Raw genomic sequence first — 23,987 nt, 5'->3', positions numbered from 1 at the left:
TCAATACATTTTTAACCCTAAATGCTTTTCACAGGGCTTAAGTTATAAATATACGGTACCGTATATTTCAGCAATGCCTAGATGGAAGATAAATTAAAAATTCAAGAAGAGTTTTATAATTTTCTGTACCATTTAGAAGAGTTTTATAATTTTTTGTATCACTTTGTGTGACTTTAGCACCAACAGCAGTTATTCTCATATTTACCTCACCCAGAATAAAGCACGCACAATCATGAAGAGGTGACTTCAAGAGAAAATAAGGATTTCAGTTTTCTTAGTGGTACATGGTTTCCACCATGTTTTGCTTTCTCAAAAAAGAGCAATTATTTTTTAACTACTTCATTAATAGTTTAAAAAATTCTACCTCCTGTCAAAAGTTGATGAGCATATCCTCTTTCTAAATCTCATAGATCTCTGGGTGAAGATGAAGATAAAGAAAGAGAACAAAAAGAATATATCCTGAGTCACCAGACCTAATAACAACCCTGCCGTTATGAGCATGATGGCCTGAAAGCATATGTTTTTTGAGAAATTATCTCATTTAATGTTTACATGCACTTCTTGAGGGTGTTCATTATATTCCCATTTTGTACATAAGAAAACTGATTTTTTGAAAAGGACAAGTAATTTTCTCCTAACCGATCAGCATGTATATTAAATAGAGCTAAGATTTGAATCTAAGGTCATCTGACTCAACAGAGCACACTCTTCACTAATTCTTTTCACTGCCTCGTTAAGATGATTTACTGATTATGAAGCAGTTATTGGCTTTCAGATATGGTTATTTCATAATGATTACATAAATCAATTTGTTATCAGAGATATTTCTTCCTTCCATATCTGGATTTTTCCTTAATACAAAATTACATAGATGCCGAAATAGCTTTTGCATAACCACGACTGAATAACAATCTACTCAACAGTATCTGCATGTTGACATTCAATTATTTTGCATTTATTACTAGAGTTGAAAAGTTACTCAACTGTCTTTGTGGCTTTACCTTGAATCGGTGTCATCTCTGTATTCACTCCTACCTTTTAAAAAATAGGAAAATCTCAAGAAGTTTGACAGTTTTGCGACACATATTGTGGAAGGGATCTTAACAGCTTATCGATAGAACTCAATAAACTAACTTCCTTCTCCCTTTCATGGCCATTTATGAGTATGACTGTGATGGATAATGAAGTATCCTTCTCACTTACTGTTACATAAATTGGGGCTTAGTGTATCATTTGAATAGGATGGCTGTCACACAACCTCCAGCGACCTTCACCGTTTATGGCACTCCTTCCTTGTCCACCATTTCTTTCAGTCAGTTTCCCCTTAAGCCTGTTATATCAGAAATGGGGAACTTAATTGCTTACTTATTTATCTTCTCCTAAAAGCCACTCAAAAAAATTGGGGATATATTTTCTACCGTCTTACCTGCTTTATCGTGTTTAGAAAAAAATAGAGATGCTAAAGAAATAATATTCTCTCTCTCCACTAGCCAGGTCTCACTTAGCAGTATAGGTTTTTCTACAAGTCCTTGTATATTTAAAACAAAGCATAATACATTGAATATCTGAAACTAAACCTATTTAATATCACGATGATTCTTTGCCTTTATGCAGGACTAAATAGTTGTAGTCATGTCTACTTTCTGTTCCTCCCTTCTTGGAGTGAGAAAATCACAACTAACATTAAAACAAAGTCTCTTAATCATTTGTTTCCTTGCAATTAAGAGGGAAAGAGTCTGTACTCTACTAATGAATGACAAGAAGCAGGTTGACTGACATAAAATTAAATTCTTCAGTTTTCCTCTGTCTAGCTGTTTAAACAATGTGATATGCTCTTTTTTCAGGGCATGTTTATCATTTTTTACCTAAAAGTTTTAGTTTACGTATTTAAAGGGTTTTTTCCACTAGAAATTGTGTGTATAATAATAAATTTGCAACTAATGAGACATCTTTCAACAAAACAATCTTATATTGTGTAAAATTGCTTTGTACTAATCCAAACCTGTACCATTTAAGTACTAACTACAAGTAAGTGAAGAAAATCAAAATACGTATATTGAATTACAGCAGACTTTGGCTTATATACAAAAGGCCAAATTATAGCAGACAACGTAAATGAGGACCCTTAAATTTCTCACACATATTTTTTTCATTAAAAATTGTTAATGGGGCCGGCCCAGTGGCGCACTGGATAGTGCGCCGCTTAGGAGGCGCGGCAGCGCTGCCGCCCGAGGGTTCGGATCCCACATACAGACCGGCTCCCGCTCACTGGCTGAGCGAGGCGTGGGAGCAACACCGAGGTTTGCAATCCCGTTGCCGGTCCCTGGTCCGGTACGGGGGCAACACCGAGGGTTGCAATCCGTTGTCGGACACGGAAAAATAAGACAAAAGACAAAAAAAAAAAAAAAAAAAAAAAAAAAAAAAAAAAAAAAAAAAAAATTGTTAATGGCATATACACTTATTCAGTTGAATATTTACACAATTTGTAAAGTTTTAGAGCTATAGCATGCACATAATTAAATCAGTAGACTAACATAGCTATCTAATGTAATTTGATTTTTTTAACCTTAATATTTCCTTTCTTGGTAGTCAAACAAAAATTTGGATATTTCGATTAATGCATCCAACAACTTTAATCTCAACATTACATGGTCGGTTGGCTCAACAGGTAAAATAATTATGGTGTCATGTTTTTTTTCACGTGTTCCTATGTAGATATTGTTCTAGCATGACCTTTCACTGTTAATTTAAATAAATGAAATTTAACAAAATATTATATGCCATAATCATTCTGCTGTTACTGATAAAAATAATAAGTAGCAATGTGAACAAAGCTTTATTACGTTAAATTTCTCCCTCATTCTTAAAATTAGATGGGTAACAACATATACACTACTTAATTTTTTCTAAAAGGCAGTCTTACAAAATGCTGTAGTTTTAATTGATATGTATTACTCCTTTAATGATTAAGGAGACAGATTTCAACTACTTGATTCACTATTGAAACTATAAATTTAATTATTAACCTTAGTATTTATATAAAACAATATTAGAAGACTGTGCATGCTAATAAAAATAACAACTTACCTATTATTTTCAAGCTAAGAAATATACCCCCTCATGTCAGTTTCAGTGCTAAGAGGGGTTAAAAAACTTACATATAAAGTATCTTCCATAATATGTTTATAAATTGAAGTCATTGACTTTTTAAAAATATAACTAAAAAGTTGAGATTTTTATGTTAAATTTTGAAAATGTATGCTTACTTTTTTATACTTATGTCAGAAAATTCTATTACCTTTTTTTATATTGAAGGTATATTGTTGAATAAATGTGCTAGATATTGTTTCTTAAAAATTCGTTTGATTTTTTAAAATTAAATTATTATGCTATTTTAATGTGTAGAATCATGTATTCGTAGAATTCAAGAATGAAAATATCTTTTGTAATTCCAGAGCCTATATTACATGTGAAAAATGAAAAGTTCAAGCAGATATATAGACATTTTGTTATAGTACCAAACATATAATAAAATCCTGGCACTGTGAGTCTCGTTAATAACAGATTATAACTTGTTTATTTGAAATTTATTTCTGAACAATAAAGACTCTACAGGAGTTTTTTAAAACATGTCTGCAAAAATATATGACATTTCTAATTTACTTTAGAACAGTAATTTTAGCATGCAAGAAATCACTTGTAACTTTCAGATTCCCAGAACCAAATCTCAGAAATTTTGAATTATGAGGTTGGGAGATGAGGTCTTAGAATCTGCATTTAGGGGCCGGCCCGGTGGCGCACTGCTACAGTGCGCCGCTTGCGAGTGCGGCGGCGCTCCCGCTGAGGGTTCGGATCCCACATACAGACCGGCTGCTCACTGGCTGAGCGAGGTGTGGGCACAACACCGAGGGTTGCGATCCCAACACCGAGGGTTGTGATCCCGTTGCTGGTCCCGGTCCGGTACGGGCGTGACACTGAGGGTTGCGATCCGTTGCCGGTCACGAAAAAAGACAAAAAGGAAAAAAAAAAAGAATCTGCATTTTTTAAAAAAAACCACAAGGTAATTTTGGAGTAGGTGACCAGTTAGAAATTAATTTAATTACTCAGTATACTTACTCTAATTATTTTTACTGTTGATTAAGGTGGAGGTCTTGCTAAGATTGTTAGAAATGCTTTGTTCCATTTGGTTAACGTCAATAAATATTTTTTGAGTGTACAATATGTGTTTAACTAATTGAGCATTTAGCAAATATTTTAAATTATGGCTTCCTCCCAATTTATTTAAATTAGTGATGGTTCAATTTGTGGTAAGATGAATAAGTTGAATTATTTTTTATTTTTTAATTGTATTGAGACATAAAAATGTGATCTGAATCATTTTGAAAGGCTCTATGGAGTAGTAAGTAGAAAGAGCTCAGTTTCTGGAGCCATACATATTTGAGTTCCAAACAGGAGATAGATTACTTCTTAGTAGCTATAAAATTGAGGCAAGTGCTTTAATCATTCTGAGGCTCAGGTTTCTATTTGAAAAATAGAGATGATGATACCTCTGGGATAGAATTGTTATTAGAAAAGAATATAAAATCTCTAAGCCAGTGCTAAGAACATAAAACTTAATCAGTGGTAGCATTTTTAAAAATAATTTTTGTACTAAATCTATTTCTATTATATTTATGGAAAACTTATTTTCTTTTGTCACTCAAAATTATAAGCATGGGGCCGGCCCGGTGGCGCACTGGAGAGTGCACCACTTGAGAGTGCAGCGGCGCTCCTGCTGAGGGTTCAGATCCCATGTGGTGACTGGTTCCCGCTCACTGGCTGAGTGCGGCACGGGCGCAACACTGAGGGTTGCGATCCCGTTGCCGGTCCCCGGTACGGGTGCGACACTGAGGGTTGCAATCCCGTTACCGGCCAGTAAAAAAGACAAAAAAAAAAAAAATTATAAGCATGAGTATATTGGGATAATTATGATTTTATAAGAGCAATTATAAAAAATTATGTGTAATATATATAAGTTTAAGTTCATAGAGATTTCTGTTTTCTAATATAAATTATTTAAATTTTTTATTATTATTTACATTTTAGCTGGAACAATATCTGGGGAAGAGACTCTTATAATTTCCAAGACTAATATAAAGGAATACAGAGATAGTTTTTCCTATGAAAAATTTAACTTCAGAAGCAATCCTAACATTACATTCTATGTGTATGTCAGCAACTTTTCCTGGCCTATTAAAATACAGGTAAGTACTAAAAGAGTATTTACCTCTAATAACCATTGAGTATTTTCATTACAAAAAGAATGCTGTTTTTGTTCAAAGTGATGGGGTGTGTGTGTGTGTGTGGGGGGGTATTTCTTGACTTGAACAATAGTAGAACATGTATTGACCCTTGATGATAAAGGGTCTATGAATGTCTGTGATGATGAATTTCTTCATAAAAACACTCATGCAAATAATATTGAAACAGCCAAAGAATGTGCTTAAATTTTTCAATGAATATTATATTCTAAAAATCATGCAGTAATACTTGAAATAACTAGGATGTTTGGATTTTCTGATTAATTTTACACTTTAACGGAGGGGTTAAGTAGATACCCTTTTCTTGTGACCCCACTTGAAATTATTTGCTGTGTGTTATTAATCATATTTTTGCTTTATCTTTAATATTTTATTAATGGTATAGGATTAGCAGTATTTAACAGTTCCTTCTTTAAGATGCAGTACCTCTCATCACTGATTTTTTAATCTTTGCTGTGTATGTGTTGTATGTTTCAGTTTTAACATAGTTAGTGGGAGGCTGCTGAAGCCTTCAGTTTTATTTCTAGGAAACATTTGGGATGTTCTTTGTATCTCGAAATAGTCAAGGTTGTGTTTTTAATTTACACTTTTGTGAAAGAAAAGCTTGAATGTTGTGATGTTGAGATTCGTTCATTTATTCATTCCTTGATAACTCATTTTTAGATTAAATTTATATTACAGAGTTACTTGAATAGCTCATATATGCCAACTAGGCTGTTCCATTTTAAAATCTTTTAAATATATACAGATCTTTCCTTCCCCCTTTATATTAATGAGTGACAGCCTATGCTCAGTGGCTAGAAATGTTTGCAAGTTTTATTTATATTAATTTCTATGTGATCATTTCTTGGAGTGAGTGATTTTTAAAATTGTATGTTTACTGGAAAAATTCTTTCTTATTTGTAATGTTGATTTAATACCTAAATTAAGGTAAATAAATAACTGTTCAAGAAATATTACTACAAATTACTACTCAGTAAAATTAGTTAGGAAATTAATTTGACAAATTTATTTCTTCATTGTATGGTGATTGATTAAGATGCTCATACAGTGAGAAAAATACTAGAAATATTTCCAAATAGTTTTTTTAAAAAGTTAATATTAAGGATGTATAACTTAATTTCTAAGATTTATATAGTAATATTTATCAGGTTTCTCTTGGTTTATTCACATTATGATTGAAGGGAATAAAGAGCTCATCTATATAGCTTACTAAATAGTAGTTAAAATTGATATGATTGTTATATTTTTAATTGTTTCCTGCACTTTATTGCTTGGTTATCTAATTATATTTTATTTTTAAGCCAATTACTTAGTTACTTTAGAAGGGTCACGAATATTTAATTGTGAGAAATTAACTTTCTAAATTGGTTTTACTTTTGAGACATGTAATCTCTTCTGGAAGTCAAACTAGAGTTTGTGTAAGGAAGTTGAAATACTCCACTCTCCCAAAATAATACACGTGAAATATAATTAGATGGTCAAGAAATGTAGAACCTAATTCCTACTCTTTATTAAATTTATTACATTGGTCCTGAGGAATATGATCATGAAGCCATATAAGTACAGTCATGTCTTGCTTCATGACAGGGATACGGGTTGATGAGAAATGAGTCATTAGGTGATTTTGTTCTGTGCAAACATCATACAGTGTAATTATGCAAACCTAGATGGTATACCCTACTACACACCTAGGCTACATGGTGTAGTCTATTGTTGCCAGCCTACAAATCTGTGCAGCATGTTACTGTACTTCATATTGTACATAATTGTAACACAATGGTAAATATGTGCATATCAAACATGTCTAAACATAGAAAATATAAAGTAGACCCATGGTATATAATCTTATGAAACCACCATTGCATGTGCAGTCGGTCCTTGACCAAGACCATGTTATGTAGTGCCTGACTGTGTATATGCTTATTTATAGGATTACAATAAACTTTCAATTATTATACATAAAATGGTAATTAAGGGTTTAAAATTTTATAATTTTATATTCTTCTTTTATGTTACTTGATCTTTTATTGTCTAGTGAAGAAAATGAATTGTCTTGCTACTTAATATTTAGTTCCAGGGAGGTCTAAGGTTTAAAGAGTCTTATGCCTTTAGTTTTCTAATATCTCAAACTTTAGTAACACTTTTTTAAAAAAGTGGTTATGTAAACTCCTAGCTGCACAAGTTCTAACTTTAGAATTGTGGGAAGATTTATATTTTTTATGTTAATAGACTCAATTTTTTTGTTTATTGTTTTTTCTTTTGGCAGCTGGCCAGTTCGCGGATCCAAACCCTAGACCTTGGTGTTACTAGCACCATGCTCTACTGAGTGAGGAAACTGGCCAGCCTCTCATTCTTGTAATTGAAAAAAATGTTAAATAAATGTCAAAAATCAATCTTAAGAATGTATGAATTCTATAATATTTAATTTTTTCAACTTTTTTGTTTTTTAATATCTAATATTAAATACTGATGAATTTTTGTCTTAAAGTTCTGAAAAGTAGATGTTTTCAGTATTGCTAGATAGAATTTAATAAATTGCTTTGTGAAAATGTAAGGAAGGTAGATGGCCTTTCTTGTTTTGTCCATTTTTTTCAGTTGTGCTTTTTTACCCTCTTACTGGTGAGTTATGACAAAAATAAGTTCTAAATTTCAATGAAGTCTTAATTTATCAATCTTTTATTTTATAATTAATATTTTCCTTTTTCATACTTATTTCTTAGATTAGTAACTGAAGTTTTTTTATTTTTTATTTATTTTATTTGATTATACATACATGTGGGGTACAATGTTAATTTTCAATAATTGTGTAGAATGTGTGCTGGTTTGATCAGTATAGTTAGCTTATTCATCATTACAATATGTAATCATTCTATGTGAAGTTTAATTTAATTTATTGGTTACTTGTAAGTTTTTGCGTGTGAGTTTATTGCTTATATTCTCTGCCTGGTTATTTCTTTATGAAGTGTTAATATTTTATATTTTCAGAATACTACCTTTAGCCATAGTTTGTAGTAAATGTCATATTCTCAAGCATTCATCTGTTTTTTTTATTTTATTTGTTCAAATGGGATATAAATACTAATGCAATATAATATATCAATTTTATTTTTCTGAGTTCCTATCTTTTTTTTTGCACTGTGCCATCCCTACTCTGACGTCAGTTAGATATTATGGCAAAATTTTTTATAGTTTTTTTTCTAGATTTTTGCTAGCTTTTTCAGGGTATAATTGACAAATAAAAAATTGTATGTATTTAAAGTGAAAAATATGGTGTTTTGGTATAAATATACCTTGTGTAATGATTCTCAAAATCAAGTTAATTAACATACTGATTATATCACATAATTAGTCTGTATTCGGGGGTGTGTGAGAAGACAAAATATATTCTCTTAGCAATTTTACGGTATATAACACATTATTAACTACAGTTACCATACTGTATATCAGATCTCTAGAACTTATTCATCTTATAATTGAAAATTTGTACCATTTGACCACCATCTCCCTGTTACCTCTACCTCCCAGCTCATTGCAGCCACCATTCTACTCTCTTTCAGTAACTTCAACTTTTTTAGATTCCACATGTATGTAATACCTTACAATATTTGTCTTTCTGTAACTGGCTTGCTTATTCAACAAAACGTCCTCCAGGTTCATCCATATTGTTGCAAGTGGCAAGATTTCCTACATTTTTAAGGCTGAATATTACATCTTCTGTGTGTGTGTGTGTGTGTGTGTGTGTGTGTGTGTGTGTGTGTGTGTGTGTGTGTGTGTGTGTGTGTGTGTGTGTGTGTGTGTGTGTGTGTGTGTGTGTGTATGTGTATGTGTGTATGAATATATACACATCCCATAATTTTTTTATGCATTCATCTGTCCATAGACACTTAGGTTGTTTTCATATCTTTGTTATTCGGAATAATGTTGCAATGAACACGGATGTGCACATATCTCTTCAAGGTACTCATTTTATTTATTACAGATATATACCCAGTATTGGGATTGCTGGAGCATATGGTAATTCTATCTTTAATTTTTTGAGCAACCTTTATACTGTTTTCCATAATGGTTGTACCAATTTACATTCCCACCAATAGTGTGCAAGAGTTCCCTTTTCTTCATATCCTTTCCAACATTTGTCTCTTTTTTTGATAATAGCCATCCTAACAAGTGTAAAGTGATACCTCTGTGGTTTTGATTTGCATTTCTCTTAGGATTAGAGATGTTGAACACCTGTTGGCCCTATGTATGTATTCTTTGGAGAAATGTCTATGCAGGTCCTTTGCCCATGTTTAAATCAGGTTATTTGTTTTTGTATTTTGTTTTGTTTTTTACTATTGAGTTGTATGATTGCCTTATATTTTTGATATTAACCCATTATTCAGATAGATAGTTTGCAAATATTTTCTCCCATTCTGTAGGTTGCCTTCTCATTTTTTTTTGGTTTTTTTTTTTTTTTTTTTTGGCTGTGCAGAAGCTTTTTAGTTTGATGCAGTCTCACTTGTTCATTTTTGCTTTTGTTGCTAGTTCTTTGGGAATCATATCCAAAAAATGATTGCTAGGATCAATGTGATGGAGTTTATTTTCCATGTTTCCTCTAGGATCTTTATAGTTTCAGATCTTATATTTAAATCTTCTATTCATTGTTAGTGGATTTTTGTATATGTTTTAATGTAAGGATCCAATTTCATCTTCTATATGTGGATATCCAGTTTTCCCAATATAATATATTGGAAAGACTATATTTCCCCCATTGTTTGTTCTTGGCATCTCAGTTGAAGATCAGTTGACCCAATATGCATTGGTTTATTTGTGAGTTCTCTATTTGGCTTCATTAGTATGAGTCTTTTTTTAATGCCAGCACCATACTGTTTTGATTACAATCGCTTTGTAATATAGTTTGAAACCAGGACATGTGATGCCTCCAGCTTTGTTCTACTTCCTCGAGATTTCCTTGACTATTCAAATTCTTTTGAGGTTCCATTTGAATTTTTGGATTTTTTTTCTATTTCTGTGAAAAATTCCATTGGAATTTTGAGAGGAATTATATTGAACCTGTAGACTAGTTTGAGTAGTATGGACATTTTAATCATATTAATTCTCCCTATTTATGAACATGGGATTTCGTTCCATTATTTGTAGTATCTTCAATTTCTTTCATAAGTGTTTTGTAGTTTGCAGTTTACAGTCTTTTCACTTCCTTGGTTAAATTTATTCATAAGTATTTTATTCTTTTTGATGCTATTGTAAATATGATTGTTTATATTCTTTTTTGTATAGTTCACTGTTAATATACAGAATTGAAACTGACTTTTGTATTTTGATTTTATATCCTACAACTTGACTGAGTTTGTTTATGAATTCTGACAGCTTTTTGTTGGAGCCTTTCGGATTTTTCTATATATAGGATCATGTCATCCACAAATAGAGATGAGTTTACTTCTTCCTTTCTAATTTGGATGCCTTTTATTTATTTTCTTTACTTCCCTAGAAACGTGGCATTCTTGTTTTTTCCTAATCTTAGAAGAAAAGCTATCTTATTTTTACCTTTTCATATGATATTAGCTGTGTGCTTGTCATATATGGCCTTCAATATGTTGAGGTACATTTCTTTTAAATCTAATCAGTTGAGAGTTTTTAGCATTAAATAGTGTTGAATTTTGTCAAATGTTTTTTCTGCAACTATTGAGATCATGATTTTTTTTGTCCTTCCTTCTCTTAGTATTGTGTACCACATTTATTGATTTGTGTACATTGAACTATCTTTACATCCTAGGGATAAATCCCACTTGGTCATGGATTATGACCCTTTTAATGTGATATTGAATGTAGTTTTCTAGTATTTTGTTGAGGACTTTTGCATCTATGTTCAAGAATATTGATCTATAATTTTCTTTTATTTTTAATAAGTTTCCTTTAATAAGCCATGATATGCAATAGTTGTCATTTTTATTTATTTGTTTGTTTTACCCTTATTGTTATTTTATTTTGTTTTATTATTGTATGTTTTTTTAAAGAATATAGTGCAGTGTTATTAACTATAGTCAGCATGTTGTATAACGGATGTCTTCAATTTATTCTCATATCTACCTGAAATTTTATATCTTTTGACCAACATCTCCTCAATTCCATTAATTTTTTTTTAAACTTGTAGTGTCCTTGTCTGGCTTGTGTAACAGGGTAATGCTATCCTCAAAAAATTAGTTTAGAAGTGTCCCCTCTGCTTCAACTCTTTGGAAGAGTTTGGGAAAATAAGTGGTGAAATTTACCACTGCAACTCTCTGTTCCTGGGCTTTTCTTGGGTGAGAGGTTATTGATGATTCCTTCTATGTCCTTATTTGTTATCGGTCTGTTCAGGCTTTCTATTTCTTTATGATGCAGTCTTGGTAAGTGGTATATTTTTCTAGAAATTTATCCATTCTTGTAGATTATACAATATGTTGGCATATAATTTCTCACAGTAGTTTCTTATGATTCTTTGTATTTCTATAGTATCAGTTGTAATGTCTCCTTTTCATTTAGAATTTTTTAAGTCTTGTCTCTTTTTTTTGATTAGTCTTTCAAGGGGTTTGTCAATTTTATTTATCTTTTTAAAAAACTAATTCTTAGTTTTGTTGATCTTTTTTATTGTTTTTCTATTCTGTATTTCATTTGTTTCTGCTGTGATCTTTATTATTTCCTCCTTTCTGCTAACTATGGGATTAGTTAGTTTTTTTCTGCTTCATTGAGGCATAAAAGCAAGATTGTTTATTTGGGATTTTTTTTTTTTGTCTTAATATAGGAGTTTATCACTATAAGCTTCCCTCTTAGAACTTCTTTTGCTGCATCCCATAAGTTTTGGAATGTTGTGTTTCTTTTTTTTATTTGTCTCAAGATACCTTTTGATTTTACTTTTTATTTCATCCTTGACCCATTGGTTTTTCTGGAGTGTGTTATTTAAATTCCACGTATTTGTGCATTTTAAAATTTTTATTCCTATTACTAATTTCTAGTTTTATTCCATTGTCACTGTGAAAAATGCTTGATATGATTTCAGTCTTCTTAAATTTATTAGGACTTGTTTTGTGGCCAAGCATATGATCTATCCTGGAGTTCCCCATAGCAGCCAGCCATCAATGGGGAAAAAAAAAGAAAAGAAAAGGAAAGAAAAAATAATCTGTCTGGAGAGTGTTCAGTGTACTCTTGAGAAGAATGTATATTCTTCTGATGTTAGATGTAATGTTCTGTACATGTCAAGTTCTTTGGTCTAAAGTGTAGTTAAAGTCCAATGTTTCCTCCTTGATTTTCTATCTGAATGATCTATCCATTGTTGAAAGAGTGTGGTATTGAAGTCACATAGTATTATGGTACTGCTGTCTATCACTTCCCTCAGATGTATTAATATTTGCTTTATATATTTAGGTCTTCTAATATTGGATACAAATATATTTATTATCATTATGTTGTCTTGATAGATCAACCCCTTTATCATTATAAAATTAATTTCTCTCTCTTTATAGTTTTTGACTTAAAGTCTACTTTGTCTGATATAAGATAGCTCTCCTGCTGTGTTGTGGTTTCCATTTGTATGGAATATCATTTTTCATCTCTTCAATTTAAACCTGTGTGTGTCCTTAAAGCTAAAGTGAGTCTTTTGTAGGCAGCATGCAGATGAATCTCTTTTTTATACGATTATTTACTCTATGTCTTTTGATTGGAGAATTTAATTCATTGCATTTAAAATAAATATTTCTAGGTAAGAACTTACTATTGCTATTTTGTTTATTTTTTTAGATGTTTTTTAGTTCCTCTTGTTGGTTTCTTTCTCTCCTGCTGTCTTTCTTTGTGAATTGATGTTTTCTTCTATTGATATGCTTTTTTTCTCTTTATCTGTTGAGTAGGTACTATAGGTTTTTACTGTAGTTACCATGAAGCTTATATAAAAAATCTTTTCATTATAACAGTCTGTTTTAAAATGATAAAAATTTAACTTAAAGTGCACACAAAAACCCTACATTTTAAGTTTTCCATACACACATTTCGTGTTATTGGTGTCACAACTTATATCTCTTATGGATCATGTATACATTAACAATTTTGTAGTAATATTTATTGTTTTATTAATTTAGACTAGAGTTAAAAGTGATTTGCATACCACTTTACAGTATTAGAGTATTTTGATTTTGGCTATATATTTACATTTAGTAGTGACTTTTATACTCTCATTATTTTTAATGTTACTGATTAACATTGTTCCTTTTGTTTCAACTTAATGAATTCTGTTAGCATTTCTTGTAAGACATTTCTAATGGTAATGACCTTCCTCAGATTTTGTCAGCTTTTATTTCTCCTTCATTTCTTAAGGACAACTTTGCTGGCTAAAATATTCTTGGTTGGTGTTGTTTTTCTTTCAGCACTTTAAATATAATACCTCTCTCTCTGGGTCTGCAAGGTTTCTGCATAGAAATGTGCTGATAGCCTTATGAATGTTTGGTTATATGTGATGAGTCACTTTCCTCTTGCTCTTTCAAAATTCTCCCTTTGTCTTTGACTTTTTACAATATGATTATTATGTATCTTGGTGACATCCTCTTTGTATTGAATCATGTTGGTAATGTTGAGCTTCATGGGTCTAAATATACATATCTCTCATAAGATTTGGGAATTTTTCAGTTATTATTTCTTTAAATAAGCTCTCATGTTCCTATCTCTTTCTTTTCTCTTCTGGAAATCCCAAAATGCATATGTTGGTTTGCTTAGTGGTATCACATAAGTCCTGTAGTCTTTCTTTATTCTTTTTTTCATCTACTCTGACTAGATAATTTGAAAAATTTGCAGATTCTTCCTTCTACCTGATCAAGCCTGCTGTTGAAATTCTGTATTGCATTTTTATTTTATTTGTTGTATTCTTTAGTTCTACAAATGCTTTTTGTTTTTTCCAATTATTTTTATTATTTGTTTAACTTATTTTGTTCATGTGTGGTTTTTTCAAGATTGTTGAGCTGTCTTTCTGTGTTCTCTTGTATCTCTGAGTTTTCTTAAAGTAAGTAGTTCAAATTATTATTATATATATTTTTTGTCTTTTGACTTTTTCCGTGTCCGGCAACGGATCGCAACCCTCATTGTTGCCCCCATACCGGACTGGGGACCAGCAACGGGATTGCAACTCTCAGCGCTGCTCCTGCGCCTCGCTCAGCCAGTGAGCGGGAACTGGTCCGTATGTGGGATCCGAACCCTCGGGCGGGAGCACCGCCGCGCTTCCCAAGCGGCGCACCATCCAGTGCGCCACCGGGCCGGCCCAGTTCAAATTATTTTTTAAGGTAACTCATAGATCTCCATTTTTTCCAAGTCAGTTACTGAAAAATTGTTCTGTTTCTTTGCTGGTGTCACATTTTCTTGCTTTTTTGTATTGCCATTTGTGAAGCCTTGCATTAATATCTGCACATCTGAGGGAGCAATCTCAACTTCCCGCCTTTTAGAAAAGGTTTTGGTGGGGAAATCCTTTCACCTTGGGGTGGCTGTGAGGGTGCATTCTGTTTTGGTTCCAGAGTTTTCAGTAAAGACAAGCACACAAGGGTGTGACATCCATTAGCTCTGTCAGGTTAAGTCAAAGTTGGTTAAAACTGTGTGGGATTTTGTTAGCCAAGGCTGTGGTTGTTTGTGGCTGTAGTGGCAGTTATGGCTGTTAGGATTCTTGGTGATGAAGGCTGTTGGTGTCCTCCCATTCCACTTTTCAACCATGGATGGGCACTCTACCTAAGGAGATCCCTCTTGGTGCTGTATCTGGCATGCTAGTTTGCATAGAGCCATAGAAATGCTAAGCTCCAGGACCTAGGCCTGCCTGTGGTGTCAGTGGAGCCAGAGTTTGGGGACTAGATGCTCACAGTTTCACTGTGATGTGAATGGAGTGGTTTTTGGGGATCAGGTGCTCACAGTGGCTATGAGAGCTGGGGTCATCAGTGAGATATGGAACTATGATTGTGCCTGAGAATTTGGGGTTCAGGTTGTATTAGTCTATTTCTGTTGTCTATAACAAGATACCTAGAACTGGATGATTTATAGGAAAACAATATTTATTACTAACAGTTTTGGAGGCTGGGAAGTCCAAAGTCCATGTAACACATCTGGTGAAGTGATTCTATAGCAATGCAGGTTGCCACATGGTCAGAATGGTGGAGCAGAGGGAGGAAGAACTTCTCATATGCTCTGCCTTTTGAAGCTTTCAGAACTATGCCCAGGACCACCATTAAACCATTAACTTATTAATTCATTAACTAGGGTATGGTTCTTACAATCTAATCACCTCTTCATGGCCCTGTCTTTCAACTACCACAATAGGATTTCCCACCCTCTTAATACTGTCATAGTGAGAACCAAGCCTCAATGAGTTTGGGGGACATCTTACCCACAACAAACATGTATCTGCCAATTTCATGTAGTTTTACGGGGCTTTTACATTTAATTATTTCCTTTAAAAACTTTTTCTTTACTATTACATAATATATATTACTTGTTAGAATTTAGAAAACAGTGATTAATCAATGGAAAAATTATCCATAAACTCACTATTCTTGCATCACTACTATTAAATTTTTTCTGTACTGTTTTCATCTGAGTGATATATGTGTTTTTTTTTAATAGCTAAATTGCATCATACTGAAGAAATTCTTCTGTGTCATATTTTTGCAGTTCTAATAGTGTAGTTCTTTCAAGGTCAATACATAAAGACCTCATTCTTTTGAATTTCTGCTGAATTATTAATATATGAATATTTGCAGTTTTTGTAACAATTTTACTATGATTGGTATTTATTTTGTTTACAAATTTTTCTAACTATACTAGTGCTGCAATTAAAATTATTGTGTGAAGCTTGGTGTGCATATATGAATATTTCTTTAATTATGTATAGAAAATGTAGTTGCTGTGTTTACCAGTGGGTATATTTTTTAAATTTAATATTAATTTTTACAAAATATACATATTAACCATATATGATTTTATGTAATTGTCACACCATGCATGCTTTCATGGTAGCTTTTTCTGCTCGATTAGCTCTTTCTCATATTTATTCCACTTACATCTTTTTTCCCCAACTAAGGTAGCTCATGTTAATGATCCAGTCCGAATTCTTCTGTATTTTTCTCCATGCTTATTTAATCCATTCTGTATATTTTCTTATCTTCTTTTAATCTATCTGTCTGTCATCTTTATCATTACCATTATCTCATCATTTTTATCTATCATCTGTCTATGATAGTGGGCTTCTTGATACTAAAGTAGGTAAAATATTTATAGACATTGAGAGATTCAATTTTTTAAGTTTTATTTTAAAATTTACTTGTACATATTTGTGTGGTACAGTGTGTCATTTCAATACATGCATATAGAACACAATGATTCACTTAGTGTAGATAGCATAGTTTTCTACCATTAGTCAGGAATGGTTGAACAGATACTGTATGATCCCAGTCATATGTGGAATAAAAAAAAAGTGGTTCTCATAGAAGTGGTAGAATGATTCAATTTTTAAGGGCTGTAATGACTAGATTTTCATTTCTTCATATTTTTACTGGCAATAACTGATGTAGCTCTTTTAAAATTATTTGTGCCATTTTTAGGTGATATCTTATGATTAGTTTAATGTCTTTTCTTAAACTGTAGTGTACATGAACAGAATTAAATACATTTCTTGCACATGTAGATTTCTGGGAGCTCTTTGGAGCCTATGAATATTAGCCATTTATCTGCTTTGCAGATATTCTTGTAAATTTATGATTTTTTCAGATTGTTAATATCTTTTGCTGCATACATTTTGTACAAAGTGAATCTTTCTATTTTTTCTTTTCCTTTCTCTCTTTTTTTTTAGTTCTAAACTTCCATAGAAGGTTAAAAATTTGTCCATCTTCTTTCCCTATGATTGTACACACTATCTAAGATTTTCTTCCAACTTTTATTTTATGTTTTGTATTTGGTTCAAAATGCTTTCTAATTTTTCTTTCTCTTTTCTCTTTAATAAATGGGTTATTTTCAATATATTATTAAAATAGTAGGATATTTCATTTCTAATTATTTGGGTAGTATCTAGAATCTTATTGTCCCTTTTCTCCAATTTAATTCCAGTGTGGTCACAGATCATATTTTGAATGATTTGAATCCTTTTAGTTTATCAAGACTTATTTTATGTCATAGCATGTTTGGCAGAATAATGACACCATAGAGGTGTCCACATACTAATCCCTAGAACTTATGAATCTATGAGGATACTTTAGATAGTTTTGGAAAGATTCATATCATCTTTTAGTTCTATTTTTCTATGAATTCTTTGAGATACCCTCATATTATCTTAAATGGAAAAAAGGGACTTTGATAATGTGATTAAGATTTAGGAACTTGCAATGGGGAGATTGTCCTGGATTACCAGGGTGGGCCCAACATAATAACATGAATCCTTAAAAGAATCTTTTTTAGCTGCAGTCAGGGTTAGAGCAAGATATGACTACAGAAGAATGGTCAGAGAGAAGCAATGTTGCTGGCTTTGAATATGGAGGAAGGGTGTCCTGAACTAAGGAAAATAGCTTCTAGAAGCTGGAAAAGTCAATGAAACAGATTCTTTCCTAGAGCTTCTAGAAAGGAACACAGCTGTGCTGACACGTGGATTTTAATCCAGTGAGACCCATGTCAGATTTATAACCTATAGAACTGTAAGAGTAAATTTATATTGTTCTAAGCCCCTAAATTTCGGGGAATTGGTTATTATAGCAATGGAAAATGAATATCCACTATAAGATTTGTTTTGGTTGATGTTCCTTGGATAGGCAGTTATAAAAAAGGTGTATTCTGCTGTTGTTGGGTGAAGTATGCTGTAAATGTCAGTTAGGTAAAGTGGTTGTTAATTTGTTCAGATCTTCTTTGTCCTTATTAATATTCTGGTCATTCTGCTGATTGTCAAGAGATGGGTGTTGAGATGTCTGACTGTAATTGTGGGCTAGTTTAGTTGTCCTAGTAGTTTCATCAATTTTTACTTGTATTTTTATGATTTTTATTTAGGTGCATAAACATTTAGGATTTTTATATTTTCTTGATGAATTAATGACTTGAATTCTTTATCATTAGAAAGTGACCCCTATGTTCATGGTAATATTTTTTGCTCTAATGTCGGGTCCACCGCCGGCCGACCCGTACAGCGCTAGCCTCGTTCCTTCTGGTGGGCGAGCGAACGGCCCGGATTACTCTTTCCCTCCTGTCCCCTTTGGAAGGAGACAGGGGAAGAGAGCCGTGAAGAGAGGTGAGCACACCGCCGGCCCCAAACAGCCCGGTATAAAGGACATTCAGACGCGTCGGGGGTTCTGTCGAGGCAGTTCCATTTATTATAATACAAGCACTTGCTTTTAAATGCAAATGGGGAAGGCAGGTTTTTTACATCCTCCAATCAGCTTAAGGGTGTTGGTTCCTCGCCACCGGGGACCAACAACACAGGGTGGGAAGGGACCCTGGACCAGCTGGTGGTAACCTCTTGTGGGGCTGAGCGGGATGATGAGTGTCGCAGGCCCGATCCCCTCTGCGCTTCGCCCCGGGGACAAAGAAAGAACACCGAGCCAGGAGAGGGGTCAAAGCCGGAACTCTGTTTATTACAGCAAGCAGGGGTTTTTATAAGGTACCAGGGGCGGGGGAGCTCTTATCCAATAGGGAGTTGACACACTGCTACCCGGGAGGAGGGGTGAGGACAGGGCAGGCGGGAAAAAAGTGCAGAGTCACCGTACCCCGGAAGTTAGTTCTTTTAAGTTTTGAGTTCTCCGCTTAGGTTTCGGTTTCCCAGAATCAGCCCGAAGCAAGTTTAAAATGGCTGAGGTACTTTCCCAAAATGGCTGGCGGCCCGGGCGTAGCTCAACATAAGGGTTCCTGTTTCAATGCCTATCTATTGCAATCACACAGTGTTCATGAGTGCGGCCAATAAGGGCTAAGGCAAAGTTCCCGCAGACATTCCCACCCTACTTCCTCCCGGCCATCTTAAGCTGCCACGTTAATCCACTTGTAATGTCACTTAAGGTGGCGTTAGTTTTTAAAGCCCGACACTCTAAAATCTGTTTTGCCAGATATTAATGTAGCCACAACTGCTTTCTTTTGATTATTGTTAGGATGGTATATCATTTTACCACCCTTTTACTTTTAACCTATATGTGCCCTTATATTTAAAGTGGGTTTCTTGTAAGCAGCATATGGTTGGGTTCTTCTTCTTTTTCCAACCTTAAACCATTTACGTATGATGGTACACATTTATATATCTGGATTTAAATCTAACACCTTGCTATTTGTTTTCTGTTTCTCTTATTTGTTCTTTGTTCCTTCTTTCCTCTTTTTCTGCATTATTTTGAATTGAGTTGTTTTTTTGTCTTCTTTTTTTTTTTTTTTTTTCTTTCTTCCTGTGTTAGAATGAAGTTAATTTTCTTGGGAAATATTGGATCTTATTGAGCCTTGTTTTTGTGCTTTGTTAGACAGGAATGAAGCAGCATTTAGTCTAGTATTAATCTTTTCACTCCAGATACACTGCCTTTCTGGCTACTCTATCACCTGTTTATTACAATGTTTTCCACTCTGGCTGGTGGGCCACAAAATATTCCCAACTCTATGTGAGTTTTAGGGATTTTTCTCTATTCCTTTCAGATGTTTCTTTATTCAGATAGTTCCTTTACCAGTGTATGGTGATTTATATTCAATTGAAGACTCAAGGGGACCCTCAGGAAATCTCTGGAGCACCCTGGCCAGCTCTTTCTTCTCTGGTATTCTGTCTTGTGAAATGTAGCCACTATGGCTTCTCCAAACTCCCAGCTTCATCTTTTCAATTCAATGAAATTTCTGGCTGCACCCTTGCTGCAGCTTCAAAATCATAATAACCATTGGCATTTAAGTATTCATCTCAGTTTTCTGTTCAGTCAGAGATCATTGTCCTGTGTTGCCTGATACCCAATGTCTGAAGAGCAGTTTGTCATATATTTTGCCTCTTTTATTAGTTGGTTTTGTCAGAAGGATAAATCCATTTCCTGTTACTTCATTTAGGGAGGAAGTGGGAATCCCACACATAATTTCAAGTCTAGATAGTAAATATAATAAATGTAGTAGCCATAAGTTTATTCACTAAATGAGAGGAATGGTACTCTATTTGTGGTTTTATGTGTTTATTTATAAATTTGTTTTATTTAGTAGCTTGGATTTAAGTTCCCAAGTACTTTTAGGATAAATGACAGTCAGGTTGTAGACATATGTCCGTATATTTTAGATTTCATAAGCACATATTATTGTGAATTTTAGAAAGCAGCAGTGATGAGAAAGTTTATTATACACAGATAAAACTGTTCATAGATATTTACTAACTACACTCTATGGAAGCAGTTATTTTGAAAAGTGACTGAAATAAAAAAGTACAAATAGCCGAACTCCTATTGAAAAAAATTCATGAGACTGTGAAGATACCAAGAATCCTTTGTCCAAAAATAAATATTATTTTCACAAAATCTTATCAGCAATCTAACAAGCCAAAATATTATTTCTTATAAAAAGTAGCATTTAACATTAGTGATAATTTTTACTTAATTTATATTTATATTTTCTTCAGAAGAGTTGCTATACAAAGCAGAGAATTTTATGAGTATACCTGACAGAAAATTCTCCAGATTACTTATAATTTATTTCTTTTTGTTTTGTATGCTATAGTGTAAAAGATGTATGTTTACCTCTTATGTAAGTTTAATTTTTAATTTTTTGTTGTTGTTTATATGTTTGTATCATATCTTTTTAATAACCCAAATATTGTGTATAGATTCTGTTGCTATTAAGGTCAATAGTGTTTTTTATAGTTTTATAAGATAATTATGTAATATTTTCCATCACAAATCTTTTGAGCACTTTCGGTTGTAATCATTTCCATATATAGCTGAACAGACTAATTTATAAACTATTAAGGAAATAAGAATAAGCTATCCTATTTAAAGAAGTAGGAAAATTTTTCATTTGATTTAGGTCTAATATTATTAGTGGGATGAACTTTGTAAATTTCTACAAATAATGAACAAAATGAAAAAGCATAATGATGTTTGTTATTTACTCAATATCCTCTTCTGTATTTCATAAGTCAAAGGCTAGTATAAGATAGTGCTTAATATAGAAATGACTGATACTGAATGTTTATATAAATTTTTTTGCTACATTTTCAGTCAAGTATTTATAGTTTCTATCACATGCAAGACACTTTGCTCGGGAACAAAATTTGGTACAAGGTAATCTCTACCCTCACATATGTTATATTATATATTAGATATCTTTCAGGTGGAAATAAAGAAATCTAACTTTAAACTGGCTTTGAAGTAAAAAGTGACATTATATGTTCAGAAAATGAGGCATCCAGGGGAAATGCCTTAGAGAACTTTAAGAACTCAATATCTCCACCTCTGACCATCTCACATAAAACTTCAGTCCTTGACATTCTTTATACTATGTTGTATGAATAATTGTTGAGCTGGTGAATGTGATTTTTCCTCCTCTGTCTCTAGGTGCTGTTTTACAATGTGTGCTGACTTCATTCTATTTTATTTTAGATAAACTAATAGCATCCTAATTTAGTCTTTCCAGAGAGAAAAGAGGAAAGACTCTTGAAATCTTTATATAGAGTCTCAGGTACATATTTTGGTTTTGTTTAGATCACAAAGTGTTCACTGAGTCATTCACTTTGGCTGACATAGATGTGAATGGTATTTATGAATAGGTGGGTGTAGTTTATATGTCCACGTCTATATCTGTTATAAAGATGATATTGAAACAAGAGGACTTCTTGGACAGAGTAATATTGAATGAAGCAAGATTTTGAAGGATGACCTAAAATTCAGCAAAGGGTATAGTGCATAAGAGGGAATTCTAGACAAGAGGGTTTGGCTTTCAAAGTCAAGATTAAAGAATTTTTATCAGGGAATAAGAAGAATTTTAAATGGCTGGAAAACAGGTTATATATATGATAGAAAAGTAATGCTGTGGATGATTTTGGTGGTAGAAAGAAGAGAGGAAATGCAGTTAGAAAGTTTATTTGAAGCCAGGTGATAACATGTTTACAGAGTTAATCATTAAATGTGCATTTTAGAAAATATATATTGGTAATCGTCTGGCTGAAGGATTAGAACTAAAAATACAGTAACTGAAATTTTTTTAAAAACTCACCTGATGGACTGTATAGCATAATGGAGATACAGAGGAAAGTTAGTGGATTGGAAGATCAATAGAAATTTTTACATCTGAGCAACAGAAAGAACAAAGATTGACAAAAATTAACAGAAACTCAGTAATCTGGAACAATAATGAAAGGTCTAACATTCGGGTCTTTGAAATCTCAAAAGGGTGGCAGAAAGAGTGTTTAGCTAAAAATATTTGAAGAATTAACTTTTAGAGAAAGATATAACCTACTTATTCAAGAAAAATGTTGAACCCCATTAACATAAACCAATAGATATCTATGCTCAGACCCACCAAAATTCTACATTCAGCAAAAATGTTCTTTGGAAATGGAGTTAAAAAAAGATATTTTCAGATGAGGATATTAAGACTAGGTAAATGGTGTAAAGGAAAACAAAATGGCCAGTGGAACAGAGTAGAAAGTCAAGGAACACGCCATACAATTATGGCACATTATATATGACAAAGGGGACAATAATTGATTCCAGATCAATTGCAGATATAAATACTAAATAAACAAGTTTCTAGAAGGAAATATACAGGAATATCGTTGTTACCTTAGATTAGTAAATATTTCTTTTTTTAAATTTAATTTTATTTTATCAATATAGAATGTGGTTGATTTTTGTGTACCTTTACCGAATCCTCCCTCCCCCTTTCCTCTCCCCACTCCCTCTCATACCTCATATCTGTTTGCTTGTCTTAACCACTTCAAGGAATTGTGATAGTTATGTCTTCTTTCCACCCCCTCCATTTGTTTGTATATTTATTTATTTATTTTTAGCTCCCAGAAATAAGTGAGAACATGTGGTATTTTTCTTTCTGTGCCTGACTTGCTTCACTTAATATAATTATCTCTAAATCCATCCATGTTGTTGCGAATGGTAGTATTTCATTATTTTTTATAGCAGAGTTGTATTCCATTGTGTAAATATACCATAGTTTCCTTATCCACTCATGTGATGATGGACATTTGGGCTGGTTCCAAGTCTTAGCTATTTTAAATAGTGCTGCGATGAACATTGGAGAACAGGTATACCTTTGACATGATGATTTCCATTCCTCTGGGTATATTCCCAGCAGTGGGATAGCTCGGTCATATGGTAGATCTATCTGCAATTGTTTGGGTTACCTCCATACCATTTTCCATAGAGGCTGCACCATTTTTCAATCTCACAAACAGTGTATGAGGGTTCCTTTTTCACTGCAGCCTTGCCAGCATTTATCATTCACAGTCTTTTGTATATTAGCCATCCTAACTGGAGTGAGGCGGTATTTTTTTTTTTTTTTTTCGTTAAATTTTTATTATGTCAATATACAATGTATATGATTATTATGGCCCATCACCGACACCTCCCGCCTTCCTCCCTCTCTCCCCTCCCTCCCAAGAATGTCCTTTCCGTTTGCTTGTTGTAACAACTTCAAAAAAAAAAATTTTTTTTATCTTCTTCCCCCCCCCCCCCGGTTTTTTTTGTGTGTGTGTGTGTGTGTGTG

The 23,987-nt window shown here is 33.0% G+C and overlaps 1 protein-coding gene across 1 annotated transcript in view; it reads left to right on the top strand.

Annotated features, from left to right (window-relative positions):
- The window catches only part of ATRNL1 (attractin-like 1), a 293,585-nt gene that overhangs the window by 253,288 nt on the left and 16,310 nt on the right, over window positions 1-23,987 (top strand). Inside the window, exons 22-23 of the mRNA XM_008578422.1 lie at window positions 2,590-2,668; window positions 5,086-5,243. Of these exons, the coding sequence (XP_008576644.1) occupies window positions 2,590-2,668; window positions 5,086-5,243 (237 nt within the window). The remainder of the gene's footprint in view (window positions 1-2,589; window positions 2,669-5,085; window positions 5,244-23,987) is intronic.

Source organism: Galeopterus variegatus, unplaced genomic scaffold (assembly GCF_000696425.1).
Source record: "Galeopterus variegatus unplaced genomic scaffold, G_variegatus-3.0.2 Scaffold1679, whole genome shotgun sequence".
NCBI lineage: Eukaryota > Metazoa > Chordata > Mammalia > Dermoptera > Cynocephalidae > Galeopterus > Galeopterus variegatus.
This window is presented reverse-complemented; position numbering and strand designations above follow the sequence as displayed.